Below are 25,567 nucleotides of genomic sequence, written 5' to 3' on the forward strand. Positions count from 1 at the left end.
TTAAAAGCGTCAAGTGTGTTCAGTATGAACACTGGCTTAATTTTGCGTTTCTTTCTCAAACGCCTTTGTCCCTTGTCTCACAGACATGCCAGTATTGAGTGCAGGGCTACGAGCTCTGCCCTTTCAAGAGGATCTTTCACAGCCGGCGTGAAACAGCTCCTGAAATAGGTCAGGATTCCCGACCGGCAACCCAAACGCAGCATTCCAAGTTTACTTTGGAATTGAAATAAAGACGCGTTAAAGTAGCATTGCTCTTTTTCACGTCTCGGCGGGCGGCCGCACAGGCGGTGACAGGGCGTTCATTCACTCCGGGGACAACCCGCCGCAGCGTGCCACCTGAGGACGGGGACAGCCGCGTCCCCAGGGCATGGGGCTGCGGGGCGCGCCGCGGCACCCCGGGGACCCCCGGGCAGCGGCCCCATGGGAAAGGGAGGCGGCCCCGGCGAAAGAGGGAGGGGAAAAAAGGGCGGAGGGTGGCCCTGCCCTGCCCTGCCCCGGGGGCGGAGGGCGGCCGAAGGCTGTTCCTCCTCCCCCGGCCCCGGGGCAGAGCGGGCGTCCGAGGAGCGCTGCTCCGCCGCCACCGCCCGAGGATGCCGCCCGCCGCCCCGCTGCTGCCGCTGCTCCTGCCGCTCCTGCCGCTGCTGGCGGCGGCGCGCCCCGAGGCCGCCCCGCACAGGTACCGCCGGCACCCGGCCGGCACGCAGCGGGCGCCCCGGCACCCCCAGCACCCCAGCCGCAGCCCCCGGTGCCCCGCAGGGCGACCCCGTGCTGGGCAGCGGGGCTGAGAGCCGGGGGAGTGAGGAGGGGCAGGCCCGGGGCTCCGTCCCGGTGCTTGTCCCTTCCAGCTTTGCTGGCACGCAAACAGTAAATGAAAGGTGTTTTTTTTTTCTTGTCGTTCTCAGGCCTACCTTTGCATGTGGAGGAGTTGTGTCTGGAGAGTCGGGGTTTATTGGGAGCGAAGGGTTTCCTGGAGTCTACCCTCCGAACAGCAAATGCACTTGGAAGATCACAGTAAGAGTCTTTACTATCACAAACTCAGTGCTGGAAGAGTGGTCAGGCAGTGGAAGGGGTTGCCCAGGGAAGCGGTGGAGTCACGGTGCCTGGGGGGTGTTCAAGGGAAGGTTGGACGTGGTGCCTGGGGACATGGGTTAGTGGGTGACATTGGTGGTAGGTGGATGGTTGGACCCGATGAGCTTGGAGGGCTTTTCCAACCTTAGTGATTCTGCGATTCAATGAAGAGCTGCTTGTTGTTAATGCCAGTGGTTCATATGGGATAGCAGATGTGTGCAGTAATGGCCTCAGTAACTCAGAGCAGCTCAACTACCTGGAGCGTTTTAGGGTTACTCTAATATGATGACAGTTGCTGAAAGGTGCAGTGTAGAACTGACCTTGTCTATTAGCAAAATCAAAATTTAATAGACATCCACAGAAACACCTCTAATGGTTTTAAAATCAACTCCCTTAAAAGCAAGTATGTACCCTTCCCATCACTAGAGAAATCAATAGTTAGACCAAAAGGATTAAAGTACAGCTTTAAGGTGTAGATAATGTAAGGCATCAGAAAAGCAAAATTTGTTGGCAACAAGAAACAGGAGAAGTTTCAAGCAAAACCAAAAATATTGTCAACAGGTTTACTCGTAGCATGCTAATAACACTGTTCTACCAGCCAACACAACTGAGTATGGCATACAGCAAGCTGACAAAGCAGTAAGAAAGTGGTGTTACGTTTAAAAATGACTATGCAAAAGCATATGGTATGATTGACATTCTGATGCTGAAATAAGGCTGTAGGGCAGAGACATGGTATTCGTGAGCAGCAAACAGCATTAAGTAGCTAGAACTAAACACTTCAGTGCTGGATGTGCCCTTATCCACAAACTCAGAGAAAGAGTTCTGAATAAATATTACTTTTCCTCACATCTGCCCAAACTGCGCCTTCCAAAATTGCCCACGAAATTCCCCTCTTTTTTAGGCACAGTTCACTTAGACCTACTGTGACATTCAGGCCTAGAATGTGGACTTGAGAGAAGAAAAAGAAGTACAAAAAGTATGAAAAAAATGAGTCTCTGCGTTGAAGACAAAGATGACCTTAGTTTAAAGACTGCATTACAAGCTAGGTGATGGCTGTTGAATAGGATGCTACACGATAATTGTCTCTTGCTACTATAGAGATGCTGACGCAAAGCAGGAGACATTGATCTGTTTACAGTGTTCTGTTAAATGACTCTTGTACCAAATGAAAGATGTAATTTTAATCATTTTATCTGAAGGATACCAGTGAAGCTGCAGCAGCCGCCTTCTGCACCTTTATGTTGCCTTATTATTAGGGCCAAGTTAAAGGTTACCTTTAATCTGTGACTGGCATTATCTGGAAGAGTACGATGTGAGATGTAGCATATGCTTGTAAACGAACATGCTTCCTGCTGTCTGAAGAGGCTGAGATTACAGCAATTAGCGTGGCCCAGTTTACAATCCAAAGAGCAGACACAAATTCTATTTGGAGTCATGCATGCGTGCCTTAAATAGAAGGAAAAATAATCAAAGTTAATTTATCAATATAAGTTGGTATTGGATCTTCAAAAGTTCAAAACTGAATCTGGAGGAAAATTATAATTTTGGTGACAAGAGTGTAATTTTATTTTATTTTTTTACCATTAAAAAATTCAGACTACAAATGGAAGCAGCCCTGAAAAAGAATTTACTGATGGATCCTATGGATCTGCCCTTCATCCTCTACTGGAAGTAGAGGGAGAAGAGAACAATTGTATTTAAAGAATCCACACCAACTGGTTTCATTGCAGACTTAATGCTGCTGTTGCCAGCAAGATGTGAGCATCCAGGGTAGCCTTGCACAGATGTGAGCAGCCTTACCACAAAGCTGTAGCAGAGCTGTGCCTGCACTCAGGCTTTATGGATCACAGGAGGGAGCTCAATGGTTTCTGGTATTTCACAATCATCCTCACTCTTACTTTGCTGCTGTGCTGCCATTTACTCTTGCCCTTCTAACTGATGTACGCCTACCCTCTTGTAGCTCACCCCATGTTGAAGAGCTGCACAACTGCAGTACCTTAGACACTGCTGTTCACTATGCCAGGCTGATTTTTTTTTTCCCTGTGAATTGTGCAGAACACTGTGTTTTGGATGTGCAGGCAAGGATATATGGAAGGCAAAGACTATCATAACTAGGAAGACTCAGTCCATACCTTCTGTAAAAAGAAGGTGACTTACCCAACCAAGGGGAAGTAGTATACTCAAGGACCCGGCTAGCCTGACTTTAAACAACAAAATCCTTTCACCAGATATGGCTGAGGCTCAGACCAGTTTGCAGTAGCACCCAAATAGGAAAGCAAGTTGCACTGCCATGAAGAAATATGCTGCAGTTACTATGTTAGGCTTCCTCATTTAGCATCTGATCTTGGAAGGTGACTAAGGCTTTTGCCTGTCAGTTTTAGTCAAAGGCTGCGAGCGCCTTCCCTTACTGAAAACCCTCTGCCTCATGCAGGATCTGACAAGTCTGCAAGACTGGAGAGACATAGATTCACTTTGCATCTGGGTCACAAGAAGCATGAGGCTGTTGTTTTCTCAACTAGAGGATCTCATCTTCTAGAGAAGAAATCCCCAGTGAGGCGGTGACAGCTAATTCATTCTTTAGAAGAAAGTAGGCTTAGAAAATGTTACGGGTAATACAGATAAAGCAATGTAGCATTCAGGTGTCAGCTGAAATCTTTCCAACTGGTTTGCTAGAGCTAGAAGAGTCTCTCTAACTCAATTATGGTTCTGTTATTTCAAGAGACTGGGACTTTTTCAGCTGGCTAAAGAAAACAGCTTCTCTATTCTAAGAGCTCTAAGAAGTGTTCAGCACATGCTTGTGGTTATATTACAACCTTGGCAGAATACCCAGCAGCTTTTAGTTGGCTTTGCTAAGAAGTCATTTGTACAGCTATTTCCTTTCCTATAGTAACTTATATAGCTTTATCTAAAATGTCATATACATTTACTTTTAATACTCTGTAATCCTTTCTTGGCCATCACCTCACACAAATGTGTCACGTAGTCCAAGAATCTGGATTACTGTCCTGTCTTTTTCTGGCAGACTGTAGTTCTCTTAAAAGTCTAACAACTTTTTTTATGTGCAAAAATGATACCTAAGACCGTCAGAGTTACATAAGGTTATATATTTATAGGTTCGAGAGCTGTGTTTCAGCAGGTTTGCTGACAATAAGCAGGGTTTGAAAATTTTTACTTATCAGGGGCATTGGCAATCTGCCCTGGGGGACTGAAATATTTTGAATCGTTTTCTCTACATTTTAAGCATTTGTTTTCCCATATAGTTGTGCAACTTCCCTCCTAGTAGAGAACAGGTCTTTACCCATGGTTGTATGGATTGAAAAGACATAGTTTAATGTAATCTTGCGCTTTTGCCAGGGAGAGCAAACTGATACGATTTTTTTAAATTGTTCCTTTGTGGCTGGAGATGATGGAGTTAGGGAACAAGGGACTGGGCAGGAACTATGGTTCTTCCCAGGATGTAATTCCAAATATCTTTCATATTCATTCTCAGCAGAGACAACCAATATATTTGGCTTGAAAGTGGCTGATATGTTTCTGAAAGTTACCTAGGACTGCTGTGGCAAAACATACAATCAGCATTTTGATATTAAACATTTACAATATAGGTTTAAAAATCAGCCAAAATATTTTCTCAGAAGGTTGGCATTTCAGGATTTTTCACCAACAAAAGGTTATTTCCAAAGCAAATAATCTCAAATACATAACTTGGAAGAGTGGGACAGTGTGAGTATCCTGCCAGATACTTAAAGAGGCCCAATCATGAAAAAGCTTTGTTTTCAGTCAGAACAACAACAGAAAAACAGCTCAAGTACGTTAAATGTAAGTGAATTTTGGTTAAGATTACATGAAATGCCTGCAATGAATGGCAATCAAAAAAAAGATCTGGGAACCTTATTTTGTGGTGAGTTGTATATATCTGAAATAATCCCACCCTTTCTAAGAAGTTAATAATCTACACAGATGATTTATAGGCATTACGCTCTAGAACAACTCTCCCTAAAAATTCAGGGACTGCTCTTTTCCTTTAACCTACTATAGGAGTACTGCAAGTTTGTGAAAAGAAGTGGCATCCTTCATGTGAGTTCAGTGTCATAATATCTGATCCTAAAAAAGTCCAGAGAATCAAATAAGAAGAAAAGCCAAGGGCAAGTATGGGTCGGTCACACTCAGTTGACAAGGAGGGGCAGACGTTGTGGCTCTGCTACTGTGAGATACCAGCTGGATGGATAAAACAGAAAAATAAGGCACACCCTGCAGGGAAGGCATCACTTCTTCCTTTGATTCCTCTTTCTTTTTAAGAACAGAGCTACAATTCCTTCCAATTCCTCCTCTGAGGTATCCCATCTTCTTACTGCATCAGGCTCAGATGTGTCTCGAAGTAAACAAAACTGAGTCATGCTGGCCTGTGCTTTCTCCCTTTGGGTTTCTCATGGAGCAATATTTTTAATGTCTTAGGATAAACACTGGCAGATTTTAACACATTAGTTTCAACTTTTTAAAAAGGAAATGGTAGAAGTCAAATAAATGTATTGTTTTGCAAAGACGTCTGTATTCAGGGCGAGATTCCTTGGGAGCAGCTGCTAACTGGTGTGGCTGTTGCCAGAACGTGGAACTACCATCATCTGCACTCTCGCATGTCATCTGGTCAGACCACAAACTTTCAATTCATTTTAACATGATGGAACACATTTGTTATTTTTGTGAATCATGACAAATACTATTTTAATAAGCAATAACATTAGTTTATATAGTAATGACAGTATGTAGTGTCTGTGATTAAGGAACTGAGTTCACACATTTGTATGTGTGAACATATATATAAACACGTTACATAAATAACTTATCTTCCCAAATTCAGCTAAATGTGAGCAAGGATTATTCTGACAACTAAGGTCTGGCAAGGGTTCCTTGTTGAACATACACAACCATGTGGCTGAGTACATCTGTGGGGAACAGTCTTGGCCAAGGTAAGTACGCTGAATTAACAGAAGCTGGAGAGACTAAAATCTGTAATTAAATCTATAATGTAATGGGGTATAGTATAACATAGTCAATGGTGGAAAGAGAAGAAGGGGAACCTGAAAACCCAAGACTTGAGTGAATGGTTGACTGGCAACTCAGAGTTTGGCTGCTTTGCCAGCCTCCTTTCCCCCCTGAGCGCAGGTCAGTCCCCTGTCCTGGTTCTCTCAATGCCCCCCTGGGGCAGCAGGAGGGAGGGGAAAGCCTGGCAGCAGAAGTGAGTGGTGTGAGGTTGGCACTAGCAGAGCAGTGCTGGCTCAATGTGCTCATGCAGCAAAGCTGTCAGTGAGATCCCATTGGCATTACTGAAGGATAATGACTTGGATAAACCAGAACGCATTTCTAGAAGGACAGCAAAAAGCCTGTTTCTTACCCCAGAACGAGCCACCTCTCACATTTCAGCTTCCTTCTCCAAACTCTGGGAGGGGCAAGATGTCTTCAAAGAAGAAACTGAAGCTGAGAAAGTAGGGAAAAATCTCATAAGCACTGATAAAACTAACCTAACGTGATAGAGCAGCTCAACTTTCAAAAACAGTGGAAGGAAAAGGGGAAACTCATTAAAGATAGGTTAGTAAAACTGCAAATACACTGAAAACCATGGTTTGTTGTAGGAAATGTTGGACAAATAGCTCAGCCTGTATTAAATTAAAACATGATAACCTTTAAAGGTCACCTTATTTAATTCCTATTGTACCAGTTGTGTAGACTTAAGAATAACAAGTGTTCCAACCCCAGAAGAGCATGTGTTATTTTATATGCAGCTGTTTACTATTTCTGGGGGAGAGAAAAAATATAAAAAAGCTGCTTTTATTTAGCTGCCTAAATCTAACTTTATCTGAGTGAATTTACATCCAGATTTTTTTTTAACTGATCTGTTTTGTCTCATGGAGTCTGTAGTATAACCACAAATAACATTCAGGTCTTCTGACACGAATCCTGAATTCCTCTTCGCTTCTTTTCTTAATGCCTCTTGGTGATTCAGACCACAAGACAAAAGTGAATGCAATAATGAGACATTCAGTTATGAGAGCAGTGATTCAAGGAGTCATATTGCTTTCACAGGATGTCTTACAAAGTGTCCACCCATCTATATTGGCCTTATGCTAAATAAATATACATGTGGGTTATTTTCCTATACCAGCTATATGGCTTGCTCATTTCAGTAGCATGACAGTTAAACTTAACATCTGGCTTTAAAGTTTCCTAAAACATAGTCATCATGCTGTGGAATTTCTGGGTAAGATTAAATGAGTTTTGTGGTTTTAATGTAGTAGTAGTAGTAGTAGTAATAATGTACGTCACCACAGGAGAGCTGCATGCAGTTTTGGAAAGAACTTTGAACAAGGATTAAAGGAAAATGTTCTGAAACTATATTCTGTGCAACAATGTGAACTGCTGTGGGGCTGGTCAGCCGGTGTCTGCATGGGCCCTGGACAGATGTGAACAGCCCTTGCAGAAGTCGGCCCTGCAGAATCAGTACTGGCACTGGACATAAAAGCATCTGCATGAGCAAGTAACCTTAGCATGTATACAGCACGTTTTTCATTACATTTGGAGCTGTTGCTATTATTACTCTCTTCTGTGGTTAAGAAGTCACTTCCATCTATCCACTTCCATCTGACAAGGCATTTTTAACAACTGAGACTCATAAAATTCCAATGCTGTTTGATGATTTCATGTAGGCACAGTTCAGTTCTAGTTTATCTCAAACTGGTGTTTTAAAATGAGTCACTGTTAAGAAGAAAAAAATTCATGAACTCTTAAATGAAGTGCCTTAAATGTGGACTTACTGCAGATATATTAAGTGTATGTTATATATTTAAAGCTGAAAATCACAGCAGTGTCTCAGTAAAACAGAACAGCTGCAATTATTTTAATTGGTAACCACTCTACCAGGCTATGAATTGAATGAGGATAATTACGCTCTGCCTGTCTAAGTTGCCTCTGTACTTTAAAATACCGTTTCCCTTCTTCCTGTCCTGTTAAATAGAGTTGAGTGCTCATTAGAATAGTTTTCACAGTGTGCTGCTTACGCTCTTAAAACCTTGCAAGTCCATCTGAGGAAGCGTTCTCCTCGTAAACTATTAAGCTCTCGTAATTTACATCCTTTTCACTACTTTTGCCTCTTTCACAACGTCCACAGATACAAGCATATAAGAAGAGTTACCTTGTCCTATGTTTCCGCAGATATTTCAGAAAACAAAACTCTTTTCTATATTGAGGACACCCACAGATGTTTTTGGTTTTTTTTTTAGAACTCTGCTTATAGTTTCACATGTTCTTTCCAAATATAACTCTTTCACTTCAGCTTTCATGGTAAATAAACCCACTCCGATAGCTGACTATTAGGGTTGTACAGGATTAGGTGTGAAATTTCCATTTGGAGTTACAAATGTAAATTATGTTGATAAATAATATGACACATCAGCAAGATAACAAGAACCATTTCATTTTCTCAGAATTGTAAATTACTTGTTCTGTATTTAAAAAAAAAAATCTCAATCCTATCCTCCTAGCCTCACTTGGTGACAGGGAGCTGCATGGTTGATTGCAATACTTTCAGCAGAGAAGTGAAACATGCCAAACTGATCTGGGAGGTGAAGGCATATAACTAACTATGACAGTCTGGCTAGAGGGTACAGTGCATCAGATAGACAATAATGCTAACAGAGATGGCTAGAGTTTTATTTTTATGATTGGTCCAATATGATTTTAAAAAACATACTAAAGCATAGTATGAGAAAAAGAGCTTAATTGGTGAAAGTAGAAGGACATGAAAATATCCATGCAAAAAGTGGGATCAGATAGATATGTGTCAGTCACACCTCAAGATATATCCCCCCCACACACACCTCTCTCTCTCTCTCTCTCTCTCTCTCTCTCTCTCTCTCTCTCTCTGCAGGTTCCAGAAGGAAAAGTTGTGGTTCTTTCTTTTAGATATTTAGACCTGGAAAGTGACAATTTGTGCCGATACGATTTTGTGGATATATACAACGGCCATGCCAATGGACAACGCATCGGCAGGTTCTGTGGTACTGTGAAACCAGGAGCCCTTGTATCCAACAGCAATAAAATGTTGGTGCAGATGACTTCAGATGCTAATACGGCTGGAAGTGGATTCATTGCAAAGTTTTCTGCAGCAGAACCACATGAAAGAGGTAACTGTCAGTTATGTATGTGCTGAAGACAAATATAACTGTACAACTCTATGGAGAGCTACACTAATGCTAAAGATGTGATGCTAGAAATATTAGGGATTGTGTTGCTCAATGTATTCGTTAATTACCTTACTTAGCAAATAGTGAAGTATAATTGATTACCCATAATAGTTAATCAAAATAGTAAAGAGGAGGGCTGACTATTTTGAATTGCAGGACTGCATCTAGCAGCGATATGGTAATAGCTTGTCAATAAAATTAAATTCAATGTAGATAAATGTTGCAAATAAGGGAGAAAACACCCTAACTTTATGTATACGACAGGCTCTGAATTGACTGTAGTACTTAGGAATGAGATCGTGGGTTTGAAATAGAATAATTTATGAAAACAGTAATTGAGCATAATAACAAAAGCAATAATTAAGCATCCTTCCAGTGCTCAGTAAGTAACAAAAAAAAATACAGAAACTTAACATTTTTTTGAAAACAGTATGAAAACCAAACCTTTTCATAGATCTCTTCAGGCTGGAAAAGAGAAACTCAGTGAGGGTATAGGAGAGGGCCCTCAAGTCATGGCCAGTGTGGAAAAAGTGAATGGGGAACACAGCCACTGTTTCTAATACAAGAGGCAGATGAGCAAGTGGCTGCAAAGGAAAGGAAATGGTGATTCTTCCCAATGAGCTGTCAAGTGGTGGAGTACTGTGCCACGGGACATCACGGATTGAAAATTTCTACTTCAGGTTTAAAAACAATTAGGAAGAAGTATGAAAGAAAAACTTATTAGGGGTTATTGAACACAAAGGCATTACCTTTTGCTTGGTAAATCTGTGACATTACAGGGAGGTCATATTACTGGGTTCCTGCCATACCAATTGACGTTTTTCAAGGCTTTTGGTATTTTGCTACCAGACTAGACAGGTTTTTGGGCTGATGTAGTGCAGATGACAGCTAACTCATTAGTCCTTCCAGTTCCATCGGTGTGGATAACTTTCTGAAAAACATATTAGACAACCATGACAAGATAGAGTCACTTTAATAAAGACTCCTAATGGTATTATAAGTAAAGATTACATACCTGATATAGGCTTGTAATTTGGGACTGTGAGGAGTAGATACAGAGAAAAATGACCTGCTCCATCGTGGGCTCTCCACAGGTGGCAGTTCCTTCAGGGAACGCTGTCACCTCCACATGGCTCCACTAGGGGCTGTGGGGAAGCCATGCTCCAACTCCTCCTCTGACCCAGGTGCTCATAAGGCTGGTTCTCACTGTACCCCCCCTTTCACTTCATCTTTCTGCCCTTTCTTAAATCTGTTTTCCCCAAGGCACCACCAGCTGGGTTGCTGGGCCCAGCCGTACCCTGTGGTTCAGCCATTGGGGCTAGCAGGAACTGGGCAGAACTGTCTGTGTCCAGCATGGAGCAGCCCCAGCCTAGATCTGCCCCGAGGCCTCACAGCCCGCCACCAGTGCCTGGGCACCGGCGCAGTGAAGGCAGCGCTTCAGCTGGGTCACACATTGCTTTTGGCCTCTACTTTGCATGGTGTACTGTACTTCCAGGGGATCAGTACTGTGGGGGACGACTGGAGAAGCCTTCTGGCTCCTTCCAAACGCCCAACTGGCCGGAGCGGGATTACCCAGCCGGAGTTACGTGCTCCTGGCACATCGTCGCCCCGAAGAACCAGGTAAGGTGCCGCCATCGCCCCGCCCCGCGCCTCCCGCTACCCACCAGTGTTGACATGTTGCCAACAGCCCGTGCATGCGATCTGCTGCTTGCATGGCACTCCAACAGTGAAAACACTGGCTGAAATTTGGAGTAGTGTGGGCCCACCCAGCCCCAGCTGTACTCACCTTGTTCTCATACATGACCCAGCTCACTTGAGGAAACTAAACATTACATGCTGGTTTATGTGTGCTGACACATTCCCCTGTATTAAACTTTCAGACCATCTATGGCTGGTGAGGCTTTTAAAGAGGATGTTTTGAAGATGATTTTGTTAATTAACTAAACATCATGCAAATTAAGTTAGAGGAGGTGATCATCTCAGCACCAGGCATGATGATGACAAATGCTAAGTTTAAAGTCTAACTCCACTGTAGCATTTTCAGCATTAGTGCTGTTTGTTACAGAGGGACTCGAGTAGAGGGGACTGAATTTATTAAAAGCAGAAATTATTTTGTTGGTTCCGTTTGCAGTACCAGGAATATATTCAGATGTGTCTTGCACAGGGATCTTCAATGTACATTTCATAAAATCTGTCTTATTTTATATTTTGAATGCTTCATCTCATAACATGATTGCTTAATTAGCCAGACACCTTCAGAGTGTACATTACCACTTCAGTAAGACTCAGAGATCTAACAGTAGAGAAATATGGATCATTTGCCACTGTTTGCCACACATAGCCAGAACATGTTGTTCCCTATGCTGTAGAGCTCGTCTCAGTCCTAGCTTCACATTTTGTGATTGTTGCTGAGCCATCTGCTCTGTAACCTGGCAGAAACTCTACAGTGATTGAATATCCTGGTCACCGAGCATGTTTGCTTTTCTTAACTATCTCCAGCTTTTTACATTCCTCTACATGTAAAGAAAACTTTCTCCTTAATCTTCTGCTCGTGACCATAATCCTCTAAATAAAAAAGCTGCCCCAGATAAATATATTCTTCAGATCTTTCATACTTTTCCCAAGATATTTTTTCCCCTTGAACTGAAGCAGTATGTCAGCTTAGTCTTTCCTGTTCTCCTCTTTAATCCACATTCCTTGCTTGCTAGGTACAGGTCATTTAACAATCCTATAGAGAGGCAGTCATTTTTAAAACCTTATCTTTAAACTGCAGATTACGTCAGTTCTTTTCAGCCATCTCTAGATAAGCCTAAAAACTCTTCCCAAGCTTGTAGAGAAGATCTAGGAAATGTAATGTAAGCGTAAAAATTAAGGCACTATCTTGTGCCTTTTCAACATCCTGCTCCATAAATCCATGTGTCCAAATATATATCTTTCACGTGCTGCAAAAGTGGTTGCTTGCATGCAAACAGGGGAGAGTTTTGACAATAACAAAAACAATTTTTGAAAATGTAGTGAGTAAGCATCTCTCTCCAAGTTCAAATAAAAAGCTTTTCACTCTCCCATTTGCCAAAGTTTAGGTCACACTGCCTCCACTTCCTTTCACAAGCATGTGAGCAATAAAACAAGCCAGTGTTTTCCTTCTAATATAACCAAATAATTTCTTCATTTATTTCAGAAGATGGAGCACATCCTCATGATCGTGAAGAGCTTCTAATCTATCACGAAATACCTCTCTGTTAGTGCAAAGAGCACTCATGAACAATAAATAGTAAAGTAGGCATGATGGCATGCTGCTTTTCCTGTGTATGGAAAAATTCAGCATTTCTGTTTCCACTTGCATTACTCCTTTCTATACCATCTTTTGGTCATAAGCCTATTAACGAGATAAGTACTTCCATTTATAGTGCATTTTTTCCCATATTGGTGACAGGTTTTTGAAACAAACCTCTTGCTTGTCTCAGAAACCAAGTTGCTGTCCTGGAAGTTTGTTTCTCTTTGCCCTGGGCTACTTATACTTTTGAGGTAACAAAATGATGCATTATATGTCAATAGTGCAAAAGCACATCCTGGCAAAACTAAAACATCAGGTGATAGCAGGCTACCTTTATTACAGATGTAGAACAAGATCACCTGTACTATATTAGTAAATTAACATGTAGGTGATCTACAAATGGCTTTGTAGTCTTATTAAAACATTTAATAGCATCTTGTTTGAGACAGCCCTTTGAAGAGAAATCCTGCATACCCACAGCCAACACAATTCAGTGTTGTCATTCAAGTCTCATTTGTGCTATTTACTGGAGGATGATTAAAAATACTGTTGTACTTCATATAAAGAAGCAACCTAAATGTAGGCATTACCTTTGTTTCATTCATGTAGTTATGTTGTGTTTTCCTTCCTTGCTGCACACAACTGAAAAGCATGCTGCAGGACTTACTTTCAGACTCATACATGCAATTTCTTTTCCATTGTTTTTCTTTCTTGAGTAGAAAAGTACATAAATTACAAGTTATATTGGAGAAAATAACATCAGTACTAGAAATAACAGTTATACTAGTTCACAGCTAGGACTTCTGAAACCCTAACATTTATGGAAATTCTGTATGGAAACATTATTTCTTTAACTACTTAGTTTCCCTTGGTTTTAGTCTTATTGTTTAGTAATTTTCTATTGATATTTTTGTGTTTGACCTTCTTATTTCTACATCAAGTAAATAGGGGATTTGCAACCACAGAGCAGTGGTTTAAAATCTGCTCTTGATCTAGTCAGTGAAATGGTTCTTACCAACTTTGGCCTTGCTTTTTCTTTAGCGTATCTAGGGTGATACGATGGCACTAATAGCCCTCTTTCTGTGGTTTAGATTTAAGTTGGTTTCTTTAAAAACAGTGCAACACCTAACTATTACTATTCAGTTTACATTCACTCATAAAGATAACTACAAGAAGTTATATTTGCATATACTTGAGAACAAAATGTTATATAGAATACTAAGGTCCTGTTTTGAAGTGTTTGCTAGAGCGATTCAAATACCAAATCCACAATCAAGTGGATTAAGGACTTTTGCTTTATGGAAGGCAAAAATCATTTAGTAGTTCATAGGAAGAGGTCATTTACTATAAGTACTGCTCAAATTCTGCATACCAAAGTCTTAGTAAGTTACTTGCACTTTCTCTGCAGCTAATAGAATTAAAGTTTGAGAAGTTTGATGTGGAGAGAGACAACTACTGCAGATACGACTATGTCGCAGTGTTTAATGGTGGGGAAGTCAACGATGCGAAAAGGATTGGGAAGTATTGTGGAGACAGTCCACCAGCGTAAGTAACTGTCTTTGATGATGAACTTTACAACACTATATGTCACTTTGCTAATGGTTCTGTACTAGGCTTTTGAAAGATATTTTTTTCCCCTTAAATATCTCGTTTTCTATCTCCAATTGCATTTCTAGGAGTTGTTTAGTATCTTGTCTCTCCTGAGGTTTTCTCTTTTCCTCTGTCCCTCCATGGCTAGCCCTGGCTCCAACCCATGTTCTGTCCTGTCCCTCAAGGCTCATTAGAGCTCAGTCTAATAATGCCAACAGTAACGCTATTGATATTGGTATGATACCAGTATTAATGCTAGCTGAACACTAGCATCACTTACTGTGTTTTGATGGTAGATGCTGAAGCGCAGGATCCAGCTGAACTCCCTAGTCCCTTGGCTCTTGACTCACTTGATCTGACTCATGTTACCTTCAGTCACACCCCTTCTGCATGGCTGCTCCATGCGTCACTGCTTACCATCTCTTGTGTGTCACTGCTCACCATCTCTTCCAGCTGTGCCGAGGTGTGTCCCCTCCTGGCACATGAGTGTGCTGGGTAGCACCACAGGCTTTCAGCAGCTTTACTGTCAAACTGGTGCTGCCACCATCCTTCCCACCCCTGCTTAAAAAAAAAAAACAAAAAACAAAAAACACTCCCAACGTTTTCAAAATCCCAACCCCCAAATAAACACGAGACCTCCCCATAATGGCCCCACCTCTCCAACGCCCAAGAAACAGCCCCAGTGCAAGCAACGGTAGCAATAGTAGATTATAATTATTTAAAAAGTATGTCTTTTTTGAGCAAGGCTAGTAATTTTTAACTTTTTTCCTCCCTTGTTCCCCTTTCATTAAGCATCTTAAAACTGAGTAGTTTTACAAGATGAAGGGGATGAAGAAATACAAGCTATTAAAAAATTCTTGGAAGTGTGTGAATAGATTTAAGTCTCAGAAGTGACAGCTAGTTTGATTCCCAAGAGTAACTAATTATGGTATAAGGGGAGGAGGTGCATGCCTCAGTCTTTTTTGGGATTTACTGTGAGTTTTTTTGGTTTTTGGTTGGTTCTTTTTCTAAGGTTATGTGGTATACCCTCCAGAGACGAGAGGGGAGGCAGACATTCTGCAGAATTCTAAGAAGACTTTTCTTCTCCATGCAGCAGCTGTACTCTTTCTCTTGCTATTTCTGATCATTACCTAATAGCATGACAATGCTAGAAATAGAGGAAGTAAGCCTAGCCCTACAGAAATGTATTTGAAATTTGGTAAGGATTTAATTAAGGGCAGTGTTGCACCTAAAATATATTAACTTCTGTTTCCTTCAGCCACCTCAGGCTTTTGGTCTGGAGTTGCACTTTTTTTTTTTTTAAACACCAAGTTCCAATTTGGAAAAGATATTTCTTTTCAGGCTTAAGTTCAGTGCTGTCTTCTTGTAATAAAATTAAAAACCTGCTCTGTAAAAAAGATACTGACACCAGAAAGTCTTACAGGTAAAATTGTGAAGTGCTAGTTAATTTAGGCCATTAAAATGATGCAAGAGACTAAATTTTAGCTGTAGTTATCTATATGTAATCACTTCCTTATTTGCAGGACAAACTTCACTAGCAGAAGTAAAACTATCTTTCCTTATTGCCTCCAACCCAAAGGCTGTAGTATGGAAGGAGACCGTGCAAGGCAGAGTTAGTATTAAAGAGTCCATAAGGCAAGAAAGTGGGTTACAAGTCATTGGACATCCACTTCCACCCCTTTGCCAAATGACATTCAGAACTCCTCCATTTTTGCCTCATGTATGTGTCCATAGCAAAGCCACTTCATATTTTCCAGCTTAGAGTTTTGCCTGAAAAAAAGATGCCATGCATTGTTGCCTTGCAGTGCTGTGGCACTTGGAATGACTGCAGGTAGATCGAATACATCTCCAAACAGGCAATACATTTCTTTGAGCTGAATGTTGTAAGCACCAGTATATATATCAGATAACAAAAAATCATCATCTGAAGTAAAAAAAACTCTTCCCCAAGGGAACTCTACTGGACACATGCCAGTATTTTACACAGAGTAAAACACAATGGCCAGCAGATGACAGAGGTTAGTAATGTTATTTAGTGCTTTACAACAAGGTAGACAGGTACCTCATTGAGGAGCATAGCATGAGAACCTCATTGTGACTTTGCAAATCCATCCCTTACAGCTGAACCCTTAACATAGATCAGTAAGGTATTTACCTTTAAGCTCCTGTAAAATAAACAAAAAATAAATAACCTAACTGAATCTCCCCCTAGAAATACTTAACTAGCAATGTTCCATACAAATACCTTCCTGCCATGGGTGTTTTGCTGAGCGCAAGTTGGATCCAAAGGACGATTGAGTACACGGACTAGTTTCCTACCTGAACAGAGCACAATTAGAGTCCAGTTTAACTTTCTCTTTTTCCTATTTAAGTTGTGACATTGCAGACCTTTTCCAACTGAGGTAAGAAGTGAACTCTACAAGATCTTACCCTTCCCTTGGTTCTCAAAAGACAGCAGGGAACAACACCCCTTCAAAATGAAGCCGGTGGCCTCCAGTCCCTGTGACTTAGTTGCCTCTTTCCAGTTAAGACGTAGCCCAGCTGTGCAGTATGCTTTGAACCATCAGGATTTGGTCTTGGCTGAAAAAGCAACGCAGAAGAAAGAAGTGGTAGTTAATCCCTGAGAGGTGACCAGGAGTGGCTTCCTAAACCACCTCTCAACTGTGGCTCAGCATCTTTCCCCACAGCAGGTCAAAGCTGTGAATTGGTCTGCCAAAGCCCTAGTGGGCTTCAAAAATATAGTGATTTTAGTATGGACTTTGTGCAACAGGCAAATAAGGGCAGAAGTCTGGGATCAGACCCAGGCCACATAGCTCAGAGATGAGATTTCCTGTTACAGAATGTTAGAAGTTTCCTGAAAGACAGTTTTAGGACAGCATTGCTTACTATCCTGATCTAGTCCAGAGCTTGAATAGTCATTTTCCCTTACAAAATAATATATAGACAGCTTATGTATCCAGTGGAAAGGGAGAAAGTATGGCTCTTGGGGATTTTCCACTAGCTCTGCAGAATTCTCACCAAAATTTATCAGCTGGGTTCAGAAAAACAGTAAGGACAGGACCACTGTTGTAAAAAATACTGAAATCATGGTATGTAAACTGAATCATGAAGGAGGACTTCTATATAGAGTATTATTTACGGATCTGACACAGCAATTAAACAAGGTGGAACTCATTAACCAGTAGTTACAGACAATGCAATGTGGCATTTTGTAACAGAAACAGCATACTTAAGAAAGATTAGTAAAGTGGATACCTTGAACTCATTTGGTGGTTGCAGAGATGGACCCAGATCCAACTGTAGACCAGGAAGCACATAGTGTAACCACATACCTGATTCCTGAGTGCAATTTGTACACTACATAAATGAATGGTACAGATCATAATAATAAATTAGGAGAAATCATCACTCTAAAAAACAAACACACCGTCCACCCTTGAGACAAAAAGCCTTTTTTCAAAAGGATAGTATACACCAGTCAAATTTTTTAGATTACTTGGTGTTTTACTTCTGGTGTTCAGTGAGCAGAACAAAGCTTTCCTATAGCTGGTAACTCCCTCATAATTCTGCAGCCTGCATCAATACTGTGGTAAGAAAATCAATCTGTGCAATTACCGCAGTAACTGTAAATCAGAATTCCAGATAATCATGCACTTACTTTTGATTATGTCAAACTCAACCCTCAGTGAGCTGATTTCTGAAATACCTGGGAAAAAAAAAAAAAAAGGAAAAAAGAAAAAGGAGATAATGACAAGTTTTTACTCTAAAAGCCCTAAAAAGCATCTTGAAGAACTCCTGCTAAAGGCTCATGAACTCTGTCAGATTTCCTGAGAAGAAGCAACAGTCAGTTTAGTGAAAATACATCTTAAAACCATTTTCTCTTTTCTTCTCTCAAGTATCTTTTGCCTCTATGTTTATCTCTATATTAATTTTTCTTCCTCTTTCCAAACAAGATAATCTGTGTTAATAATTGTAAATGAATATTGAGACAAGGTCTGTGGAATGCTCAAAAGAAGAAGAGAAGTGTTCCTTTGCTAGACTTGCATGCCATACAGTTTGCTCTAACAGTAGTCTTGAATGAAGCCTCATCACACTACATCTAAATCCAGTGTCACAATAGATACTACACAGTTTATGAACTGAAAATTAACACACAGAAGAGTGCTTGTTTACAAATTTTCAACTCCTAACAAATAACAGCATTAGCTCTCTAAGGCCTCAGTAATAAACATCCAATCATTGGTAAAACCTGGGTCCACAGAAGTAGTACCAACCCCAAATATTTTTTAGTGTTTTTATTGAACAATTCCAGAGTCCAACATCAAATTAATTTTCTTCAGACCTTCCAAATATATATTTTTCAATAGACAAAAAATGATTTAAAACCCCAAAACATTTACTCACCTCTGCTATCTATTGATGATTTCTTTATTATATTTCCCCAAGGCATTAATCTAACCCTCTTCATTCCACGTAAGTGAAGTCTGCAATGAAGCCACAAAGGAATGTAAAGACTGACACTGACATAACCCTCAGGAATCAGAGGTTTATGATTCAACAGAATGAGGTTCTCAGTTATAACATCAGTGTCTGACATGCTAGCAAAGGAACATGTATTTCAGTATTAGTCTGGGGGCAGATAGAGCATTTATAATAATAATAAACATGAAGCACCTTTTTTTTGTGACAAGAATTCTATTAATGGTTTTTGGCTTTGACATTAAAACTAATGGAAGTTACTTTTTTCTATTCCAGGCCTATTCTATCTGAGAAAAATGAGTTGCTCATTCAGTTTTTATCTGACTTAAGTTTAACAGCTGATGGTTTTATTGGCCATTATAAATTTAGACCAAAAAAGTTACCAACAACTACAGTTCCACCTACTACCACAACAACCCCTTCTACATCAAGTAAGATTTTTTTTTATTGGATTTATTTGATTAGAAAAATAATGTATTCCAGGAGGAGAAGAAGGTTTTGGAAAAAATTAACAGAAGGTATATTAAAAGTTAGTTTTGTGGTTTGTTAGTATTTAAGATGTTGAGGAAATTAATTAAAATTAATATACTCAAGAGAGCACATAGAATCTAGTTAACATTATTAAAAAGAAAACTCTCCAGTTCACTGTGACAGTTACTCACTCCAGCTCAGAGAATATTCTTGTCTCTTCTCAATTTTTGATAGCTAACTAGCGAGCATCTTTCACCAAATTCCATAGAAACGTAAAGAAAATTCTTTTGTACAAAAGTTCTACATATTTCAGGAAATAGTTTTATTTCAATGAACTTTTTCTTCTAAATAAATTAATATGTAAAAATCTGGCCATATTTCTCTTCATGTAGTTATTAAGATAAATTGTTATGGAAGCCGCCTGAGCCCTCTTCAGATTCTGCCAACATCCTGTCAATGTGATGCTCTCAGAATTGTTTTTATTCAAAGATTTTCAGGGACAAGAATTTATGAAGAAATATGTCAGACTAAAAATAAGTTTACTTTTATATTTAAGACCAAACAGAACATATGAAAGATCAGGGAAGGATTTCTCTGAAGGCCTTGCCAAAACTACCTCATTACTGACATACTGAAGGGACAAGTTCTTACAATTTCTATAACCTGCATGAGAGCAGTTTAAGATACAGTTATAGCACAAAACCAAATTATTTATGATGTTTTGCAACAGAACCTGATCTGTACTTAAAATGTATCAGAAGTCAGGACAGAAATGGCTTGTCAGCAGGAAACCAAGAAGTTGTGGTGCTTAAATACTGAGACTGAGGTATTTAAAACAGATGAAAATAAACATGAAAAACATGCAATCATAATGACCTGTAAATCATTCTGATGTGACTAGTAGTCCAATGATAAGTAATTCAGCTCTTTTTCACTATAAAGCACTTCTTAAAGTTACCTCCAACACCCTGTCTCAGTTAATCAAGGCTGTCACATCTCATGCTGCAAGCTTTCTAAAGTCTTACTGAACACCAATGAAGATCACATGAAGACTAAAAACAAACAAGCAAAACAAAACCAAACAATTCAAAGCAAAACAAACAAAAACCAAAACCCACATCAATGAAAAATATGGGGATGAATTTTTAAACGGGATTTGAAAGGCAAAATAATGAACAGGAAGATCTAACAGCCATGGATGTACACGGAAGACAAAGAAATTTGTTTGCCACTCAGCTGAATTTCAGAAATCTTCATAAAAAGAATCAGTTAATTCATTAAAAGAGAAGTATAAATATAAAGGAGAACTCTAAGAACATAAATAAGAAATCGGTCAGAAGCTCTTTTTCAGAAATTATAGGCTAAGACTTTTGCAAAATGCTGCATTCTAAAGAAAAAAAGCCAAGATATTCTTCGTAACTAATTTATTTTCTTTCAGGGGGAAATTAGGGTTATGTAGGTTGTCTGATTTATTTATTTTTTAACCTGTCCATCTCAGCTCCCATCTTTCTAGTAATTGTGACCTCATCGACCCATTCCAAACAAATTTGAAAAGAACATTAAAACCTTAAAAATAATACAGCCTTATGTGCAAAGTCTTAGCCAGATCAAATACAGAGACTACTAATATGCAACCTAAGGAGCTGGTGTGAAGGAGAGTATTTACTTGTCTTGAAGCAAAGCATTGTTTCAGAAAGGAAATGTAAGTCAGTGCTAAGCAGCTGTAGCCCCTAATGTTAAGTAGATAATTCACATGTTATAATGTGTTTCAATGTCATCAATAAAAATTATACAGTACTTCATGTCATGAAGCTGCTAAAAAATTTAGAAAAAAAAGACGGGAATTTGAACTCTGATCTTTTCCATCACAGCACTGTAATTTCTGACAGAAGTCCACTCCTCCCTCTGCAGTAAATGTTACTGTAATCTAATGTTATCATACTTAAAATGTACTACAAGGACTATATTACAATAGGCAAGAACACTAACAAGTTACACATTTAAAATCACAGCACAATCAAACAAATTCTCTGTAAAAATCCCACTGTGTAATACCGTTAAAACGCACATGGAAAGAAGATTGGAGTTGATGGCAGGAAAGGGGTATATGGTTATTGTGGCGTTCATGTGCATATCCAGATTTTTATTTCCCCAAGCATACTGCTTGCATTTGTTTCAAAATATCTTATTTTAATTTATTATGTGCTCTTCAAAAAGGTTTGAAACCTACAGTTGCCCTGTGTCAGCAAAAGTGTAAAAGGAGTGGGACTCTTGAAAGCAATTACTGTTCAAGCAACTTTGGTAAGAAAGCAAAGTCTGTTTCTTACTGACTTGACACTGTATGTTTACACATCTAGGAATTTTACCAGATGTATTTCTGAGTTTTAATTAATACATAAGTGATGTTTTTACATCCTCTTATGTGCGTATCTGACATTAGTATCTGTGTATCACTTAAAACGCTCTTGGAGATATTCTGAAATAGGCACTGCAGGTATGTCTGAAACAAGCATACTTCCTCAATCTAAAAACCAAATGACTAAATATAAGGCAACCTCCTGTAGGAGAGCATTGATTCAATTAGCGTCTCGTCATCTCACTCATCTGTAACCGGCCAATACACATTTTATGCCGTATCTGCTGACTGTTCCATAACTCAGTTTATAAGCTTCCAAAATACTTTTAAAATAATTTATAAGGCATGGAAGCTTAAAAAAAGTGCGTTTCATCCACAGACACAAATCACTGATGAAAAAAGGGTGTTTGCTGTATAATTGGATAGCATTGTCACTGATGATCTGTTATGTCTCAGAGGCTTTTCCCAAATCAATACTTAGCTTCTTAATTCCCTTAAAAGATGCCTTACAACCATTAATCCTGTATGCCAACTTGGATGCAACAACTTCGTCCCCAAACCATTTTTTTTCTTTTTAAATCTAATTCACTCTAATTTTATAGCTAAACCCATGCGATTAGAGAAAGTCTGCTGTTTCAGGGAAGTGGGGACAGCTTAGTATCATTTTGCTGAAAACCAGACCAGGGTTGTGGCTGCACCCTAAAGCAGAATGAAGTCACTGCAGCATGAGACTGCAGGAGAGCTGGGAATTCAGCTTTGTGCTAGAGTATTTTCAGTTCATCTTCTCCACTGTTTTAAGATTAGTCATTGAAAATAGTATCACGGTGTAGTGCTTAACTAAAATTATCAAAATTTAGAACAGGGCTTCTCAATGATTGATGCATTCTAGGAAAAGTTTTATATTTGGTGCCACCAAAATTTGTCGGTAGTGAGTTTTTATTACTGGCATCACCCACATATTGAGAGACTGTTTCCAGTATTATTTGCATCTTTATTAAGGACTAATATGTTAATTCAGTTTCTATGGTCCCCAACATTTATTTCTAAAAGATTAATTAAAATGTATCAAATGTCTTTTTTCTAGTAATAACTGGAACAGTAATCACAGCAATAACGCGTGCTGGAAGTTTGCATGCAACAATATCGATCATTAATGTATATAAGGAGGGAAATCTAGCAATCCAGCAAGCAGGCAAGAGTTTGAGTGCCAAGATTGTTGTAGTATGTAAGCAATGTCCTCTCATCAGAAGAGGTAAGTACAGCAAAATAACTGCTTTGTTTGTTTATAAAAGTTTTGAAAATTGTTCTTTGAACTATGACCACAAAAATCAGAATTACAATAATTGATTCTATAATCAGCAACTAATATTTAAATGAAATTAAGACACAAACAACTAGTTATTTAGGTTTTTATTTCATTCTTAGTTTTACCTATAAAAGATGAGACTCAGTTCAAATGAGTTTGAAAAACATTGTTTTTAATACTTGCATGACAGAAAGTAAAATCTGACTTGGCTCTCTCAAATGAAACTCAGTTTGATTTTGTTTTTTACATATATGTGTATTTTTGGATATAGTTTTCATACGCGGTTATTCAGAATGGAAAAACAACAGCATACTGAACCTGAAAGAGCAGTATGTCACAGCAAATAAAAAATGTGTTATCCTGTTGCTCCTCTCCTGTATAGATTTACATCTTTGCTGTAGCAATGCCAGTAGTATTAGTATAGAATAGCTCATTCTATACCTGCAAACAGCTAGTATTTCTACAGCTATTTTAAACAGTATTATTTTATAGAGTAGATCAACAAAGATTGCCAGTTAAACATAACAAGGGCAACCTATACAATGCTATAAGAAATACTGAGGCTGTTTCACTGAAGTAACTAAGCAAAAAATAAAACAGTCATTAGCTTTTCTTCCTGAGCATACCAGTAAAACAGGAGAACATACGTGGATGGAGCTATAGCAGGAAACAGTCAACATAATCTAATAATCACCAAAAAAGAAAACCCACATAAATGCCAGTGGTGTCCTAAATGTTAAGTATTACTTCAAAGGGGGCAGGCAGTACCAAAGCAAACAATCCTTGTCAGATTTTTTTTTCTTTTACCTTTAGTTCTTTGGAAACCAGACATCTGTCTGGGAGACATAATAGCATCCTTGGTGGAACAAATTGTCTCCTTTTAGGTAGACTGCTGGCTCCAAACCACATACTTTTGTTTCTCTTCCTAAATCTCTGTGAATTATTTAATAGCCATTACTTAATATCTAAACTTTGTGCATTTCTGCTTACTCCCCTATAACACTACTCTTTCCTGCCTCAGGCCTTGCAAATCTCTAACCTTTCTAAGCGTTGCAAATACTCAAATCCATCTGATTGCTCCAAAGCCAGGGTTTATCACGCATTAAGTCCACTCTGCTTACCCAACTGCCTCTATATATTTCTAGAGTATGTTTATGTACTTGGGGGAGAAAAAGGGAATGGAAAGAATGGGGTGCATTATCCTACAAACTGAGCATATGAAAAAATATCCAAAAATTAATGAGATGCATTCCTCTTTGGATGTTAGTGACTAAGTTATCCAGTGTTTATACTGCCTTTCTAATGTTTTTTAGACTCATTTGACAATCTGTATTTAAAAAAATATCTCCCATATGTTTAACTATACAGTAGATGCTTACTTATCTACTTGATTTTTATGTAATTGTGGTTCATTGTATGCTTTGTATATGCTTTGGGTAGGAAGGAAAAAATGCCACAAGACAGCGGTAACAGAGTGAAAATGAATGCAGACCACAGACACAGAACTATACTTACTAGATCACGCCCTGGAGTTCTGCCTTGTAATGTCATACTCTCCTTTGTAGGTTTAAACTACATCATCATGGGTCAAGTAGAAGAAGACGGTAGAGGCAAAGTCCTTCCCAACAGCTTTGTCGTGAGTTTTAAGACTAAGAACCAAAAGATCCTGAATGCCTTGAAAAACAGAACCTGTTAAAACTGAACTCTGCAGCTGCACTCTATCATCTGTCTTGGAAAAGAATTTTCACTTAGTTTAAGTCATGAAAACACTGACTGTCAGCACTAAGACTATGCTTACCCTTTCTTCCCTCCTACCCACCTAAGCTCATTCCAGCACAAAGTGGCATCAGTTACAAATCCTGAATATGAAAGTTGAAGATTTGCAGCACAGCCATCTGATCTGAAACATACCAAATTCCAGTTACTTGGAAGCTGTTAATTTATAATAATTGTCCATTTTTTAAAGGAGTTATATATGTAAAATAAAAATTTTAAGTGCAATATTTATAGTAACTCATTATAACATAGCTTTTTCTCTGAAGTTTTTTTATTACATGGATTCCTGCATTATTATCTGTGCTTAATAAAATATTTTAAGATTAAATCATATACTTCCTAGTTATTCATTATGTATAAAGTAGGGGATGCTACACATATAAAATGCTGTGCTGGCAGCTCATATCAAACAGCTCAGGGCTGTAAACACGTTCTGCGGATTGCTAAGCTTTTGCCTTACTGACTGAACCAAACAGTGTAAATGACAGAAATGTTTATTTACAAACCAGATGTAATTTCAGTTTTAAAATTGCAGTTTTATGCTTTGGTTTTCAGTATAAGTTTCTGTGCAGATTAAGGGGTTTTACACATTGTTTTCTCTGCACTTCCCAGCAGCAGCCTGGGGTGAAGCACTGTGGAAATCATGCTCAGAACTGTGTTCGACTACAATAACCTATTTTTATTTATGACAACAAGACCATCTGTCCTGTAACTTTTTTCAGTGCAGCAAGAAGAGTCTAGTAGCCTGCTCCTTCTCCCCCCAACGGTAGGTAGGGAAAGCTCCTGCCTGCCTGCTCTTCTCAACACTCTCCTTAAATCAGCTTGTTTTCCAGTCTGAACACCTCTTTTTACTGTTTCTCAAAAAAGCAAATTGCTTTTCATTCATAAAAGAAAATAAATCCAAATTCTACTTAACATTTTAAATGTAAATTAATGTAACATACTTCTGAGGACTGGCAAATGTGTTGCAGTAGAAGGAATATATGAAAACCACTTGAATACAGCCT

At 39.2% G+C, this 25,567-nt stretch overlaps 1 protein-coding gene and 1 long non-coding RNA gene across 2 annotated transcripts; one reads left to right on the forward strand and one right to left on the reverse strand.

The window, feature by feature from the left end:
• Positions 1-482: 482 nt before the first annotated feature.
• Positions 483-24,883, forward strand: PCOLCE2 (procollagen C-endopeptidase enhancer 2). Its single transcript, XM_040566808.1, has 9 exons — positions 483-676; positions 903-1,011; positions 8,993-9,248; positions 10,804-10,928; positions 13,991-14,127; positions 18,928-19,082; positions 21,340-21,423; positions 22,563-22,730; positions 24,350-24,883. Exons 1-9 carry the CDS (start codon positions 591-593, stop codon positions 24,478-24,480), a joined length of 1,251 nt encoding a protein of 416 aa, XP_040422742.1. The 5' UTR covers positions 483-590; the 3' UTR covers positions 24,481-24,883.
• On the reverse strand, positions 904-13,480 carry LOC121074553. Its single transcript, XR_005822408.1, has 4 exons — positions 13,173-13,480; positions 10,058-10,239; positions 6,464-6,546; positions 904-2,517 (listed from the first exon to the last, which is right to left on the reverse strand). It is a non-coding gene; the product is annotated as an uncharacterized LOC121074553 (long non-coding RNA).
• Positions 24,884-25,567: the final 684 nt, after the last annotated feature.

Source organism: Cygnus olor, chromosome 9 (genome assembly GCF_009769625.2).
Source record: "Cygnus olor isolate bCygOlo1 chromosome 9, bCygOlo1.pri.v2, whole genome shotgun sequence".
Lineage (NCBI taxonomy): Eukaryota > Metazoa > Chordata > Aves > Anseriformes > Anatidae > Cygnus > Cygnus olor.

Excerpts from the sequence above, each read along its gene's own strand:
- PCOLCE2 (XM_040566808.1), top strand. The coding sequence starts at position 591 with ATGCCGCCCGCCGCCCCGCTGCTGCCGCTGCTCCTGCCGCTCCTGCCG. Across the intron at positions 1,012-8,992 it reads AATGCACTTGGAAGATCACA|GTTCCAGAAGGAAAAGTTGT; the intron begins GTAAGAGTCTTT and ends CTCTCTCTGCAG. Across the intron at positions 14,128-18,927 it reads TGTGGAGACAGTCCACCAGC|GCCTATTCTATCTGAGAAAA; the intron begins GTAAGTAACTGT and ends TTTCTATTCCAG.